Genomic DNA, 15,547 nt, shown 5'->3' with positions numbered 1-15,547 from the left:
ATGCATTCCAGCTTTCTCCACGCACTCTCTCTCGCTGACTCAGCTGTCAACAGTGCACCACTGCTTCAGATGCCCATAGCAAAGAGTTACAGACCTTCAGCCATCTCTTTGGACCTTCTGGCCTCTTGCAAGCTGTTCTCATTTTAAATCTGCTTTCTGCAGCTTTTGTCTCTGTAAATTTGAAGTTTGGAGCCTTTCTCTCTGCCCCTCACTCTTAACTTCATTAACAGGACCTTTTCCAAGTTCCTGTCCTTCCTCTGACTAGAAGATCTGCTTGGGACTTTCCCCTGTTTCTGTCTCCCTCCTTTGGCCCTGGGACCTTTTGGTTCTTTTGGGAAAACTGCTCTTACTCTGCAGTTTCCTCTCCCAGTGCCCAGTCTCTCTGGAGTCCTGGCTTCAAACTGAACTCAAAACTGCTGTTTCTAGTTTCTTTTGTGTGTGAGTCTGTTGGAGGGACCTGCCTCTCTGGACCCCTGTTGCTAGGCAAAGCCCAATTTTTCTTACTCTTGTGTTTGCTTAACTTCTCTTACAACCGTAAAATTCATTAGAAATGCAGGCACCTTTTAAAGTCAAACTAAACTCAACTTGACCTTTTTCTTAACACATAAATACAGAAATACAAATCAAACTTAAACATTAAAGCTAAAACTCATTCCTAACACCCACAAATACAAATATAACTTACTTAAACTATCTCTATTTCCAAACAGTGGACATGTGGCAGATGAAATTTGATGCAGAGAAATGTAAAGTGATACATTTTAGTAAGAAGAATGAGGAGAGGCTATATAAAACATACGAGCATACGAGTCAGGAGCAGGAGTAGGCAACTCGGCCCTTCGAGCCTGCCCCACCATGCAATAAGATCATGGATGATCTGACTGTAAGACCCAGGGTTACCCCCCTAAACCGTTCACCCCATTTTTATCAAGAATCTATCTACCTCTGCCTTGGAAACATTCAAAGACTCTGCTTCCACTGACTTTTGAGGAAGGGAGTTCCAAAGACTCCCTCTGAGAGAAAAAATCTCTTCTCATTTCTGTCTTAAATAGGTGATCCCTTATTTTTAAATGGTGACCCCTAGTTCTAGATTCTCCCACTAGAGGAAACATCCTCTCCACATCCACCCTGTCAAGACCCCTCAAGATTTTAAAGGTTTCAATCAAGTCGCCTCTTACTCTTCTAAACTCCAGCAGATACAAGTCTAGCCTGTTAAATCTTTCCTCATGTGACAACCCATCTATTCCTGGTATTAGTTTAGTAAACCTTCTCTGAACTACTTCTAATGCATTTACATCTTTCCTTAAATAAGGAGACCAATGCTGTACCCAGTACTCCAGATCTGTTTTCACCAGTGTCCTGCAGAATTGAAGCACAACCTGCCTACTTTTATATTTGATTTCCCTTGCAATAAATGATAACATTCTATTAGCTTTCCTAATTGCTGGTGTACCTGCATACTAGCTTTTTGTGATTCATGCACAGGGACACCAAAATCCCTCTGCATCTCAGAGCTCTGCAATCTCTCACCATTCAGATAATATTCTTCTTTTTTATTCTTCCTGCCAAAATGGACAATTTCACATTTTCCCACATTATACTCCATATGCCAGATCTTTGCCCACTTGCTTAACCTATCTATGTCCCCTTGTAGCCTCCTTATGTCCTCTTGACAACTTACTTTCTACCTATCTTTGTATCATCAGCAAATTTAGCAACCATACCTTCTGTCCCTTAATCACAGGACTAGTAATGCAGAGACCCAGGGTAATGCTCTGGGGACCTGGGTTCGAATCCCACCATTGCAGATGGTGGAATTTGAATTCAACAAAAAAATCTGGAATTAAAAGTCTAATGACCGTGAAACCATTGTCAATTGTTGTAAAAACCCATCTAGTTCACTAATGTCCTTCAGGGAAGGAAATCTGCCATCCTTACCTGGTCTGACCTACATGTGACTCCAGACCCACAGCAATGTGGTATTCTCTTAAATGCCCTCTGAAATGGCCTAACAAGCCACTCAGTTCTCTAGGGCAATTAGGGATTTGCAATAAATGCTGGCCTAGCCAGCGACGCCCCATCCCATGAATGAATTTTTAAAATGTTATAAATTGTAGAAAGTTGAGTCCCCAGCACTGATCCCGCCAACCAGAGAAAGACTCATTTATGGCTACCATCTATTTCCTGTTAGCGAGCCAATCTTCTATCCATGCCAATATATTACCCTCCTACACCATGAGCTTTTATTTTCCACAATAACCTTTGACGTAGCAGCTTATTAAATGCCTTCTGAAATTCTAAGTACAGTGCATCCACCGGTTCCCCTTTATCCACAGTACATGTCACTCCTTCAAAGAACTCCAATAAATTGGTTAAACATGATTTCCCTTTCACAAAATAAAGGGTATAATTCTAAAGAGGATGCAGTAACAGAGAGACCTGGAGGTTTATGTGCACAAATCATTAAAGGTTGAAAGGCAGGCTGAGAAAGCAGTTAAAAAGACATACAGGATCCTGGGCTTTGTAAATAGAGGCTTGAGTACAAAAACAGAGAAGTTATGATGAACCTTTATAAAACACTGATTCTGTCTCATTGTGTCTAATTCTAGGCATGGTACTTTAGAAAGGGCATGAAGGCTTCAGAGACAGTGCAGATAGTATTTATGAGAATAGCTGTATGGAAGACTGATTTCAGTTTCACAAATTGATTGAAAAAGCTGCGGCTGTTCCCCTTAGAAAGGAGAAGCTTGAGAGGAAATTAGTAGAGGTGTTCAAAATCATAAGAGGTCTAGACAGAGTAAATAGAGAGAATGTTCCCAATGGCAGAAGGGTCTACAACAAGAGGGCACTGATATAAGGTAAATGGCAAAAGAACCAACAGCGACATGAGGACAAACATTTTTACACAGTGAGTGGCTAGGATCTGGAATACACTGTCTAAGACTGTGTTGGAGGCAGATTCAGTCATGGCTTTCAAAAGGGAATTGGATAAGCATCTAAACAAAAAAAAAATTCAAGGGCTATGGGGAAAGGTTGGGGGAATAGGGTTAGTGGAGGTAATCTTGCAGAGAACCAGCTCAGACACCATGGGCCAATTGGCCTTCTTCTATGCTGTAACAATTCCATGATTTTTAAGAGAAACGAGGCACTACTCAAGAGCCGGGTTTCCATTAGCCTAGGAGTCTATAGATTCATTTGTAATAAAGTCATGTCTGGGAAGGAAATAAAAATTCTGGAGTGTAACATGGAACAGCTGGAGCTTCAGCACAGGAACTGGACAGGATTAGGGGAGATTAATTGAATAGGGAGGAGGTTTAGCGCGTTATTTTCTGAGAAAGAGTGATGAGGCAATTAGGGTTGCTGCTCTGGAACAGAAGCTAAGAGGTGTCTAAATGAACATGGTAGAGGATGTTTTGATTTTAGAGAGAAGCTATAGAAAACACAGTAGAAACTAGACCCTGCAGTGTTACGACCAGGTCTTAACAAAACTGGGGACTTGTATCCAGAATTTGTTCTCACTAACAATGAAAGAATTAGAGTGGGGAAAGTAAATTGTTCCTTCAAAAACAGTTTCAAAACTGCAAAAGGTTTTCTTGGGTGTATAATGCGAAAGTGCTAAAATGTCCACAATTGATGTCAGTGCCTTTCTAGAACAGGGGGAAGTTACTTTTGAGGATTTAAAAGTTATGTTCCTTGAAGAGTCAAAAGGAATAGCTAGGCACTTAGAATTAGAGGTTCACCTGAAATCCATTGAATGTAAAACTCGTGGCCAGAGCATTAGGTTGTGAACCTAAAACAAATGTAAGAAAAAATATCAAATTGGCAAAAATACAACTAGAACAGAGATGAAGAGAGTTAGAACTCCAAGCATTAGAAAGAGAGGAAGGTTTCCAAAGAAGACTATGGGAACTGGAAAGGGAGATAGAGGCAGGCTGGAGAATAGTACTCCCGAAAAGTCAAAAACAGTCCAAAGAGACTGAAAAGGCTGGAGAAAGCCAGCAGGAATCTGTAGGAGCACAGGGAACCAAGGTTCAGAGGCCCTGAGGGGGTGATGGAACCTGTGAGAGTTGGAGTAACTAGGAAAGAGCTACTTGCATTTAAAGAGGCCCTAAAGGGGGAATAGAACCTGTGAGGGTTGAAGTAGCTAAGAAAAAGCTGCTTGAATTTAAAAAGGCCAAAGTTAGGCCAGTAGGATGAAAGGAGGTCAAGGAAAGACCAGTGGAATTTAAAACAATGAGAATGACCAGAAATTAGTTTGGCAGGTACGTTCTTCTCAAAATTAAACAGGGACCAGGAAAGTCCCAAAGCAGGCCAAGAAACAGTGAGGGAGATGCCACACCCAGTTGGTGAGCCACTTGTTAAAAGTTAAAAGGGCCAAAAACAGGCCAGCAGAAGTGCAAAGAGCCAAGATAGAAACTGAGGAAGTTAAAAGGACCAAAGCTAGACCAGCAGAACTAAAAGTGGTCCATGAGTGGCCTATAAAGGTTAAAAGGAGAAAATAAATAGGCCAGTGATCTGTTTAGCAGACAGCTTCATGGCAGATTTAAACAGGGACAAGGGCAGTTCCCAAACAGTCAAGCAGATAGTGAGAGAGACGCCTCACCCAGTTAAAGAGCCATAAGGGAGTACAACAGAAGCTGAACATCCACTTGGGGCAGTAGTGTTCCAGGGGACATGAAACAGGTTAGGGGTACGTCCATTCCCAAGACAAAAGGGGGAGCAAAGAGCCAGTGACCTGTTTAGCAGACAGCTTCATGGTGGATTTAATTGGGGAACAGGGAAGTTCCCAAACAGACCAAGAAAGAGTGAGGGAGATGCCCTCACCGCCCTCAATTAGAATAACAGGGGAATACAGCAGGAGCTGAACATTTACCTGAGAGCAGTGGTGTTCCAGAGGGCATGGGACAGTTTAGGGGAAAACCCATTCCCAAAATAAAAGAGGACGAGAGGAACAGTGAGGATGAATTGGAAGGAGACGTGAGTGAGGCCCACATTGAACCCCTTACTGTCCGGCTAACAAACACAGAAATTCTAGTGAAATTGGACACCATATTCACCCACTTAAATGCAGAACAGCGAGGAGACCTGACAGGGCTGCTCAATGCGTTTAAAAGCCTCTGTAGAGGTAAGCCAGGCTGCATCACTTTAGCTCTACACCAGGGGTGAGGAACCTAAGGCCCCTGGGCCAGATCCAGCCAGTTGCTCAATTTCATCCAGCCCGCAGCAAGGTTTCTAAAAATACAGACCTATGGCAGTAGCAGCTTCAAAGTAGCATTTATCATCATTACGATTTTGCTTTGGATAAAATTATCAGCTAAATTACTATAACATTACTTAACAATATAATATTCAAATTCAGCCATTGGATTAAAACAGCACAAAAACAGAATTACCTGGAAAAACTCAGCAGGTCTGGCAGCATCGGTGGAGAAGAAATCAGTTAACGTTTCGAGTCTTCATGACCCTTTGGCAGAAGGGTTCTGCCGAAGGGTCATGAAGACTTGAAATGTTAACTGATTTCTTCTCCACCGATGCTGCCAGACCTGCTGAGTTTTTCCAGGTAATTCTGTTTTTGTTTTGGATTTCCAGCATCTGCAGTAGCTTTTAGCTTTTTGGATTAAAACAGCAGATGAGTTGAACATTTCTGTATTCTCTCTAAAAACTAAATTAAGTTGATTTTTATGTGTGTGTGGCCCACAACTGATTTTGTCTATGTGTGAATGGCCCGTGATAAGATAAGGTTCCCCATCCCTGCTCTACATGATGTGGATGTGGGAGAGACCCCTCCTATAAGGCAACATCCCTATCATCTAGGTCCAGAAACGCTAGCCCAGGTTTTGGAGGAGATTAACTACATGCAGGAATACCAATGGAGCCTAGCAGCAGTAGCTGGAGCTCCCCAGTTGTGCTCAGGCCCAAGCCAGACACTAAACTGGAATCCCTACAGAAGGCAAAAATCAAATTACAGCCCACTAACCTCTTAGCAATCTGATTTGTAAAGGTGTCTGGGATTGGGCAAATAAATTCACAGGTTATAGAGATGGACAGGGAAGAATAAAGCCTGACAAAAGCAGCTCAGCCCTACAGTCAAAATAATTTGCATTTCCATAGTGAGAAGCACAGAATACCGCTAAAGATAATCAAGAGCTTTACAAGAGCCTAACTTTACTCAGTTCTGCTGAAGGGTCATGAGGACTCGAAACGTCAACTCTTTTATTCTCTGCCGATGCTGCCAGACCTGCTGAGTTTTTCCAGGTAATTCTGTTTTTGTTGTGTAATCAAGAGCACCTTGACTGTTGTAAACAATCTGGGTGCTGACAGCAATGTAAAAAACCTTTAGACAATACCTAATCAGAATTTGAAGAAGGGAGCAGGCACTGCATTCTGAAACCAAAATCTTCGCTTAAGCCTGACCCCCCACACCAAGAGAACAAAAAATCAGGACTCAAATACCAGAATAATCTTTTGCAATAAAGACAGGCTGTGAATGTAAACATCTCACCTAAAAATTACCCAGGGAAATCAAATGTGATTATGGATACCTTGTCGAGAGCTTAAAGAGACCCAGTTAGAACTGATGGCATAATCCAGACCAAGGCCGGAATTTTCTGGCCCCATTGGTGCCAGGTGGTGGGTGGGGGGTGAAACATTATGGCGAGAAGGCCAAAATTCTGTTTCACGTTGGCATGAAAGCACAGTGGGATCATCCTATGGTACGCCATGGAGGAACGCTAATCACGCTGGAGGCTGGTATGTACCCGCTTTGCATCCCACAGCCAGAATTTTTACCTTGATGGGCGGGCAGGCCCCACCGGCTCAGTTGCGGGCGGGCAGCTGAACTCCGCCGCCGAAATGGGGCCCGCCGCCATTTTGAGTGGGCGGGCCAATTAAGGCCCGCCCAGCGGCCTGCCCGACAGGAAGCGCTATGCGCTTCTTGTGCGGGAGGGTGGAGGGATTCCCCATCTGACTAAGCGCTGTCTCAGGGAGATTACTGACAGTATAAAAATCTTTAAAAATAGAAAAATATTAAAATTATTAATATGTCCCCCTCATGTGACAATGTCACATGAGATGGGACATGTTAATAAGAAGCACATAAACTTTATTGAAGTTTTTAAAAATGGACATGAAACCTCATCCCACCAGTGGATGAGGTTTCATGTATTATCAGAAGCCCGCTGGTGTTCCTGGCCTGCCTGCTGACCTTAAGGTTGGACTGGCAGGTCATTTAACAAGCTTAATTATCCTGTCAATGGCCTTAATTGGCCATTGACAGGTTGGCGGGTGGACAGCTGATTTCACTGTCCGCCCGCCTTCCGCAATATTTAAATGGACCGGGATGACATTGGGGGTTCCTCCCAATGTCATCCTGCTTCATTTTCCCGTCAGCGAGCGGGCCCTGTCCTCAAATTGCCGACAGGAAAATTCTGCCCCACTTATGAGATGCAAAGTAAAGCCCGACTGGAATCGTCCCACCATGCCAGAATTACCATTACGCTGGCGGGAAAACACGCCAGTCCAGTACACGTCTGGACAGGTGTGACATGTAGAATTCCCTATTGTTAGGGCCTTGCTCAGATGGCAGACATCCGAGGAGTAGAAAATGCTGGAGCCCTACAGCTACCAGACCCTGGAGGAACACGGGCAGCTCTTGGAAGATGGAAGCTCTCTGTTGATGTTTGGAGTCTGCTTCGAAACATCAAGGTCTTGGTCATGGGCTGCTATGGATGATCGGCAGGGGTAGGGGGAAAGGAAGGTCCAGCTGTGAGTGGGAGAGGAAGGTATATTGGATGGGGACAGAGGGGGGAGGGAGGGCACAAAGTTGTCGAGGGGGGTGAGGTTGAGAAGGGGGGGGACTAATGTGTTGGGAGGGTGAGTTTGGGAGGGGTTGGAGGAGGGAGTATGGGGAGAAGAGGGTGTAATGGGGGAGAATGTGATAAGTGGGGAGATATAAGGGGGGAGGAAGGTGTCAGGGAAGGAGTCTGGAGGGGGTAGGAGTTCAGGGGGAAGAACTTTGGGCAGAGGAAGGAGTTTGGAGGGGGGATGGAGTCTGAGGGGAGGAAGGAGTTTGGATGGGGGGGAAGGATTAAGGGTGAAGGAGGGAGTAAGAGTGGGGGAGGGAGTAGGGTGGATGAGGGAATAAGGGGGGGAATGTCCAGGTGAATTTGCAAAGGAGGGGTTTGTGGAGTCAATGACTGCCTCCTGGGGAGCGAACTGATGATGGCCATGGTAAGAGGGAATGGTGAGTATGGGAGGGGCAGAGTAAGCCGGAAGGGTTGGAGGCTGAGGGTGTGATGGTAGCGGAAGAAGGGATGGGGAGGGTGGTTGGTGGGGTCTTGGAGGCAGATACGGAATCTAGGGATGGGAAGGGGGAGGTCAGGGAGGTCAATGTGGATGGGGGTTGGACTCTCAGGAAGGTAGGGAATGTGCACGTTCACCTGGACATCCTGCAAAGAAAAGGGTTCCGGTTGATAGGTGATGGTGTGGAGGTGGAATGTGATGCCAGGTCAAAGAAAGGACATGGGTGACTGGGGGAGGGGAAAGGACGGGGGAGCTTATCAGAAACTTGGCTATGGCCATGTTTTTCAAATCACAAGTGAGTGGAGCCTCAGGTTGGACCAGCACAGGTGCTGCACAGGGGTGCGATCAGTGGGTGGGTGGAGATGCAGGTCAGCTCAGATGGACAACTGAAATAGAACCTCAGCAGGCAGCATTGAAAATACTCGGGACAATGAGATGAGTGTGATGGAGGAAGGTCCGCTTGCGTGGTAGAGTGCTTACACGAGGCTCCAAAAGGCACTGCCTCCATACATTCTCCCTTCAGAATCACTCATGGTCCGGCTGTGTGCAGCTGAACTGATAGTGGGGCGGGGGATGCAGGGAGAGATCTCGCGAAGCCTGTAAATGAAGCTGAAAGACACCATTACACATTATTCAGTGAAAGTGAATATATTTTCAGATTGTAAAGTAACAAAATTTGTTCACCCGTGCAACCACTTGTGACCAGAAATGCTTAATATTTCTAGGCCTACCACTTCTTCTGGATGCTACCATGACATTTGCAAGATGGGTGGAGACAGCCTGTGCAATGGTTGGGCCTGTTGCCTCTGATGACTTTGGCATGCGTCCTCTGGAAAGCTGAGGCCTTGAAGTCCCCCGCTTGCTTTGGCTGTCCTCCTGTGGGCCAGCTGCTCCCTCTGCGGCGACAGAGGATGAGGTTAAGTGGGTCACAGGCAAAGGGGACTTGGAGGATAGGACGGCCTCCGAAATTCCTGAGTGAATGACCCAGGGGTGTCCAGCTGCTGGTGTTCGCCATCAACCTCATCGTCGCCACAGGCACAGTCCATGTCCTCACCAGTCAGTATGAAGGCACACTCCTCAAAGTGAGTGAGGGGTCTAATGTGCGCCATTCCAGCCCTGGTCTGGGACCTCGCCCTGCTGTTGTGAGCATGCTTCTCCTGCATGAAAACAGATGGAGAGAGTGTGACCAGGACACGTGGCACTACGTGGAATGTTTATGTGATGAGCAGAGCCATGGACAGGATGAGGATGGAGCTTCAAAGGATATGAGCCTGATGCAGATATGAGGGTGTGTGTGAGAGTTAGTAGTGTTGTCCCTTGAGGTGTGAGATCCCCGTGGACGTGTGATGCGTTTGTCAGTGTGTGAGTTGAGAGTGATGAGTGGTTGACTTACCCTGGAGGAACGGATGAGAGTATTCATCCTCTTCTTACACTGATGGCTGACCTCCTCTGTGCTCTGGTGGCGCTGACTGCCACTGCCACTGCCTCCCAGGCCGAATTGGTGACTCTAGTGGACTTCCTGAGGCCAGGCAGGGGTGGAGGACATCTCATTGGCATTCCACCATGTCCAGCAGGTGCCCCAGAGAGGTATCACTAAATTTGGGGGCTTCCATCTTCTTTGCTTTCAGGACCACCTGTCGCCTGGAGGAGTTCTGGAATTTCAGTTGAAGGTTTTTTAAAAATAATTTTTCCAAAAGTAAAGGGCTGTGACTTCATGACAGCAGCAATGGAAGATTTAATGGCTTGGGAAGCATGAAGGCATGTTGCAAGAAAAGAACGGAAAGAGAAGAGCGGTCAGAGGCAGAAGTTATAGTTCATGAAGAGAGCAGAGAGATTCAGAAAGCAGCCAGCAGAAGTATGGACTTCACAAGAACACAAAAAATTGGAGCAGGAGTAGGCCATACGGCTCGTTGAGCCTGCTCCACCATTCAATACAATCATGGCTCTTCTTGGGCTTCAACTCCATTTTCCCACCTGCGATGTATATCCCTTTATTCCTGGAAACACCAACAGTCTGTCTATGCCAGACTTAAATATATACAACGATGGTATCCACAACCTTCTGGAGTAGGGAATCCCCAAGATTCAAAACCCTTTGAGTGAAGTAATTTATCCCCATCTCAGTCTTAAACGATCAGCCTCTTATCCTGAAACTGTGTCCCCCTCACCCCACCATGTATTAGATTCCCTGACCAGCGAAAACAATCTCTCAGCATCTACCCTAACAAGCCCTTTCAGAATCGTGTATATTGCAATGAGATCGCCTCTCATTTTTCTAAACTCCAGAGAATATAATCCCAATTTACTCAGCCTCTCATTATAGGATAATCCACTGATCCCAGGGACCATTTTAGTGAAATTTCACTGTACAGCCTCTAATACAAGTATATATTTTGTTAAATATGTAGATCAAAACTGCACACAGTATTCCAGGCATAGTCTCACCAAAGCCCTGTACCCTGGTAGCAAGACTTATTTATTCCTGTAATCCAGTTTTATGCAATAAAGACCATTAGAATGTCAATTTGGTACAAATTACTATTGAATTAGAGGCTGTTTTCTGTTGTAGTCCCAACCACTAGTTCAAATTGATTACATTCAAGATCCTCACAGCCAACAGAGAGAGAAGACTTTGACCTCAATAATCTAGATTTAATTCAGTCCAGACTAATGGGATGAAAGCCTAGTATCTTAGCCTATTTCACCCATTTTTATTTCTTTATTTATTTCTTGGTATTTAGCATTAAGTTTTACAATCACACTTGGTTGGTTGAGCAGATGGAAAATAAAATGGGAATTATTTGTCTACCAGGGGTAAATTGACTGCCTCACTAGCCTATGGATCTATATATGCTGTTTTACCTCGAGATGAAATTAGTGAGCGATAGGTAACCAGAAAATACATAATCCAAAAGTCTGTAAGTAGGAAGCAATTTTACAGTTGTGAAAAACGTAATTGCAAAATGTTTTGTGGATATACAAAAATAGGTTGGTTTTAGAGGAAAGTCTTAAGATGTAAATTATTTTTTCTATTCTTTCATGGGATATGAGATTTGGTTGCCCTTCCCTAATTGCCCTTGAGAAGATGGTGGTAAGCTGCCTTCTTGAACTGTTGCAGTCCATCTGGTGCAGGTATATCCACAGTGCTGCTGGAAAGGAAGTTCCAGGATTTTGATCCCTCCAAAAAGAAGGAACGGTAATATAGTTCAAAGTCAGAACGATGTGTGGCATGAACTGGAACTTGCATGAGGTCGTGCTCCCATGTGTCTGCTGCCCTTGACCTTCTGGGTGATAGAAAGGTTTGGGAGGTGCTGTTGAAGGAGCCTTGGTGAGTTGCTGCATGCACATTGTATGTAGTACACACTGCTATCACTGTGTGTCAATGGTGGAGGGAGTGGTGGAGGGAGTGAATGTTTAACTAGGTGAATGGTGCCAATCAAATGGGCTACTTTGTCCTGGATGGTGTCAAGCTTCTTGAGTATTTTTGGAGCTGCATTCATCCAGGCAAGTGAAGCATGTTCCTTCATGGTCCTGGCTTTGTCTTGTAGGTGGTAGACAGGCTTTGGGGAGTCAGAAGGTGAGTTACTCAGCACAGAATTCCCAGTCTCTGACCTGCTCTTGTGGTCACAGTATTTATAAGACTGGTCCAGTTCAATTTTTGGTCAATGGTAACCCCCAGAATGTTGAAAGTGGGGGATTCAATGATGCCAATGCCATTGAATGTCAAGGGAAGATGGTTAGTTCCTCTCTTGTTGGAGATGGTCATTGCCTGGCACTTGTGTGGCACAAATGTTACTTGCCATTTAACAGCCCAAGCCTGAATGTTTTCCAGGTCTTACTTATGTTGGTATGGACTACTCAGCATCTGAGAAGTTGCAAAAGATACTGAACATTGCGTAATCATCAGCCAACATCCCCACCTCTGAGCTTATGATGGAAGGAAGGTCATTGATGAAGCAGCTGAAGATGGCTGGGCCTAGGACACTATCCTGAGGAACTCCTGCACCGATGTCCTGGGACTGAGATGATTGGCCTCTACAATCACAACCATCTTCCTTTATGCTAGGTATGATTCCAACCAGCGAAGAGTTTTCCCCAATTTCCATTAACTTCAATTTTGCCACAGCTCCTTGATGCCACACTCAGTCAAATGCTGCCTCAATGTCAAGGGCAGCCACGCTTACCTCATCTCTTGAATTCAGCTCTTTTGTCCATGTTTGGGCCAAGGCTGTAATGAGGTAAGGAGCTGAGGGATCCGGGCAGAACCCAAGCTCAGCGCAGTGAGCAGGCCATTGCTAAGCAAGTGCCACTTAATAGTACTGTTGATGACCCCTTCCATCACTTTACTGATGATCGAGAGTAGGCCGCTGGGAGCAGTGGTTGGCTGTGTTGGATTTGTCCTACTTTTTGTGTACAGGACATACATGGGCAATTTTCCACATTGCCGGGTAGATACCAGTGTGGTAGCTGTACTTGAGCAGCTTGACTTGGGGCCCGGCAAATTCTGGAGCACAAGCCTTTAGTACTATTGCCTGGAAGTTGTCAGGGCCCATAGCTTTTGCAGTATATAGTGCCTTCAGCTGTTTCTTCATATTGGAATGAATTGAATTGGCTGCAGACTGACATCTGTCGTGCTGGGTCCTCAGAAGGAGGCCAAGATGGACCACCTACTCAACACTTCTGGCTGAAGATGGTTTCAAATGCTTCAGCATTGTATTTTGCACTGATGTGCAATCATTGAGGATGGAGTATTTATGGAGCCGCCTCCTCCTGTTAGTTGTTTAATTGCCTACCATCATTCTTGACTGGATGTGGCAGGACTGCCAAGCATTGAAATGATCCATTGACTGTGGGATCACTTAGTTCTGTCTATCACATATGCTTCTGCTGTTTGGCATTTAAGTAGTCCTGTGTTGTAGCTTCACTAGGTTGACACCTCATTTTTAGGTATGTCTGGTGCTGTTCCTGGCATGTCCCCCTGAATTCCTCATACCTTCATAAGGTCTGTTTTGCATGTGATGCAATGTAATCAATACAAATTGCTTAGAATAAAATATTTGTATTTTGGTACCACTGTTTCAACATCAAATGTCTTATGTTTGAATGAAATAAGGTGGTTAAAACAATTTCTTTTTCCATGCAACATACCTAACTTCTGTTGGGCCACCTGATCATCTGTCTTTTCCTTGGCAATTTTCTTCTTAGTTTCTCGGAAAGCTTTCCAGTTCAATAAAAATTGTCTAGCTGTATTATTTACCTCCTTTCCATCAAGGACCTCTACAAATAAAAAGGAGAACATATTTAAAATATAATAGTAAGAGGATAACTAGGGAAAGAGTAGGGCCCATTAAGGACCATAGTGGTAATTTGTGTACGGAGCCAGAAGACGTAGGTAGGGTTCTAAATGAATACTTTGTGTCAGTGTTCACAAGTGAGAGGGACGACATGGGTATGGACTGACCAATTTGATTGAATTTTTCGAAGAGGTGACCAGGTGTGTGGATGAGGGCAATGCATTTGACGTGGTCTATTTGGACTTCAGCAAGGCTTTTGATCAGGTCCCGCATGGGAGACTGATAACGAAGGTAAGACCCCATGGGATCCAAGGCAATTTGGCAAATTGGATCCAGAATTGGTTGAGTGGCAGGAAGCAGAGAGTGATGGTCGAGGAGTGTTTTTGTGACTGGATGCCTATGTCCAGTGGGGTTCCACAGGGATCAGTGTTGGGTCCCTTGCTGTTTGTGGTATATATAAACGATTTAGACTTGAATGTAGGAGGGTTGAGCAGTAAGTTTGCCGATGACATGAAAATTGGTGGGGTGGTAAATAGTGAGGAGGGTAGCCTTAGATTACAGGAGGATATAGATGGGCTGGTCAGATGGGCTGATCAGTGGCAAATGGAATTTAATCCGGATATTTGTGAGGTGATGCATTTGGGCAGGCATGGGAATACTCGATGAATGGTAGGATCCCGGGAATAACCAAGGATCAGAGGGACTTTGGTGTGCATGTCCACCGGTCCCTTAAGGTTGCGGGACAGGTAGATAAGGTGGTTAAGAAGGCATATGGGATACTTGTCTTTATTAGCCGAGGCATAGAATATAAGAGCAGGGAGGTGATGGGATACTTGTCTTTATTAGCCGAGGCATAGAATATAAGAGCAGGGAGGTGATGCTGGAACTGTATAAAACACTAGTTAGGCCACAGCTAGAGTATTGCATGCAGTTCTGGAATCCGCATTATAGGAAGAATGTGATTGCACTAGAGAGAGTGCAGAGGAGATTTACCAGGATGTTGCCTGGGCTGGAGAATTTTAGTTATAAGGAGTGATTGGATAGACTGGGGTTATTTTCCCTGGAGCAGAGGAGATTGAGGGGGGACGTGATTGATTTGTATAAAATTATGAGGGGCATAGATAGGGTAGACAGGAAGGAACTTTTCCCCTTGGTGGGGGGATCAATAACCAGGGGGCATAGATTTAAGGTAAGGGGCAGGAGGTTTAGAGGGGATGTGAGGAAGAATTTTTTCACCCAGAGGGTGGTGGGAATCTGGAACTCATTGCCTCAATGGGTGGTAGAGGCAGAAACTCTCATAACATTTAAGAAGTATTTGGACGTGCACTTGCGATGCCATGGCATACAAGGCTATGGGCCTAGTGCTGGAAAATGGGATTTAAATAGTTAGGTACTTGTTTGACCAGTGCAGACTTGATGGGCTGAAGGGCCTTTTTCTGTGCTGTAGACCTCTATGACGCTATAACTGGCTGGAAGCAAGCAAAATCCTAAGAATTTCATTTATTTAAATCAACAAATTTTCAACACTATTATGAAATACTAGCAGATCCAGAATTAATCTTCTAGAATGATCAGCAACAAAAAACAAATCCGATTTGTGACGTCATGAATAATTAACAAACCTGCATGGTATAATTAAAAATAAAACTAATAAATGCCAAGGTTTGGAAATTATCCAAAAACAACTGAATTATTTATCTACCTCTGCAGTGTTATCATAATAAATGCAATGATACAGAAAGCATGGCACCATTGCATAAGCAGACAGATAAAACACTGAAAGAAAAAAAAATTGCACTGTCAGTTAATATATCAAGTGTTTTTGTTGTTTTTGACCACAAAAGAAATCCTCAAAATGTTTCACCCACACAAGTATTTGGAAACTGAAATATTCTATAAAAGAGTTTAATTTCTGAGAAGTATTTTTCTGATAGAGATATTTATGTAATCTC

At 44.5% G+C, this 15,547-nt stretch overlaps 1 protein-coding gene across 2 annotated transcripts in view; it reads right to left on the bottom strand.

Moving 5' to 3' along the window:
* The window catches only part of ppp1r42 (protein phosphatase 1, regulatory subunit 42), a 199,178-nt gene that overhangs the window by 61,873 nt on the left and 121,758 nt on the right, over window positions 1–15,547 (bottom strand). For both annotated transcript variants that reach the window (XM_078540386.1, XM_078540388.1), the window contains exon 7: window positions 13,450–13,578. In XM_078540386.1, coding sequence (XP_078396512.1) covers window positions 13,450–13,578 — 129 coding nt within the window. The remainder of the gene's footprint in view (window positions 1–13,449; window positions 13,579–15,547) is intronic.

Source organism: Cetorhinus maximus, chromosome 4 (genome assembly GCF_964194155.1).
Source record: "Cetorhinus maximus chromosome 4, sCetMax3.hap1.1, whole genome shotgun sequence".
NCBI classification, from domain to species: domain Eukaryota; kingdom Metazoa; phylum Chordata; class Chondrichthyes; order Lamniformes; family Cetorhinidae; genus Cetorhinus; species Cetorhinus maximus.
This window is presented reverse-complemented; position numbering and strand designations above follow the sequence as displayed.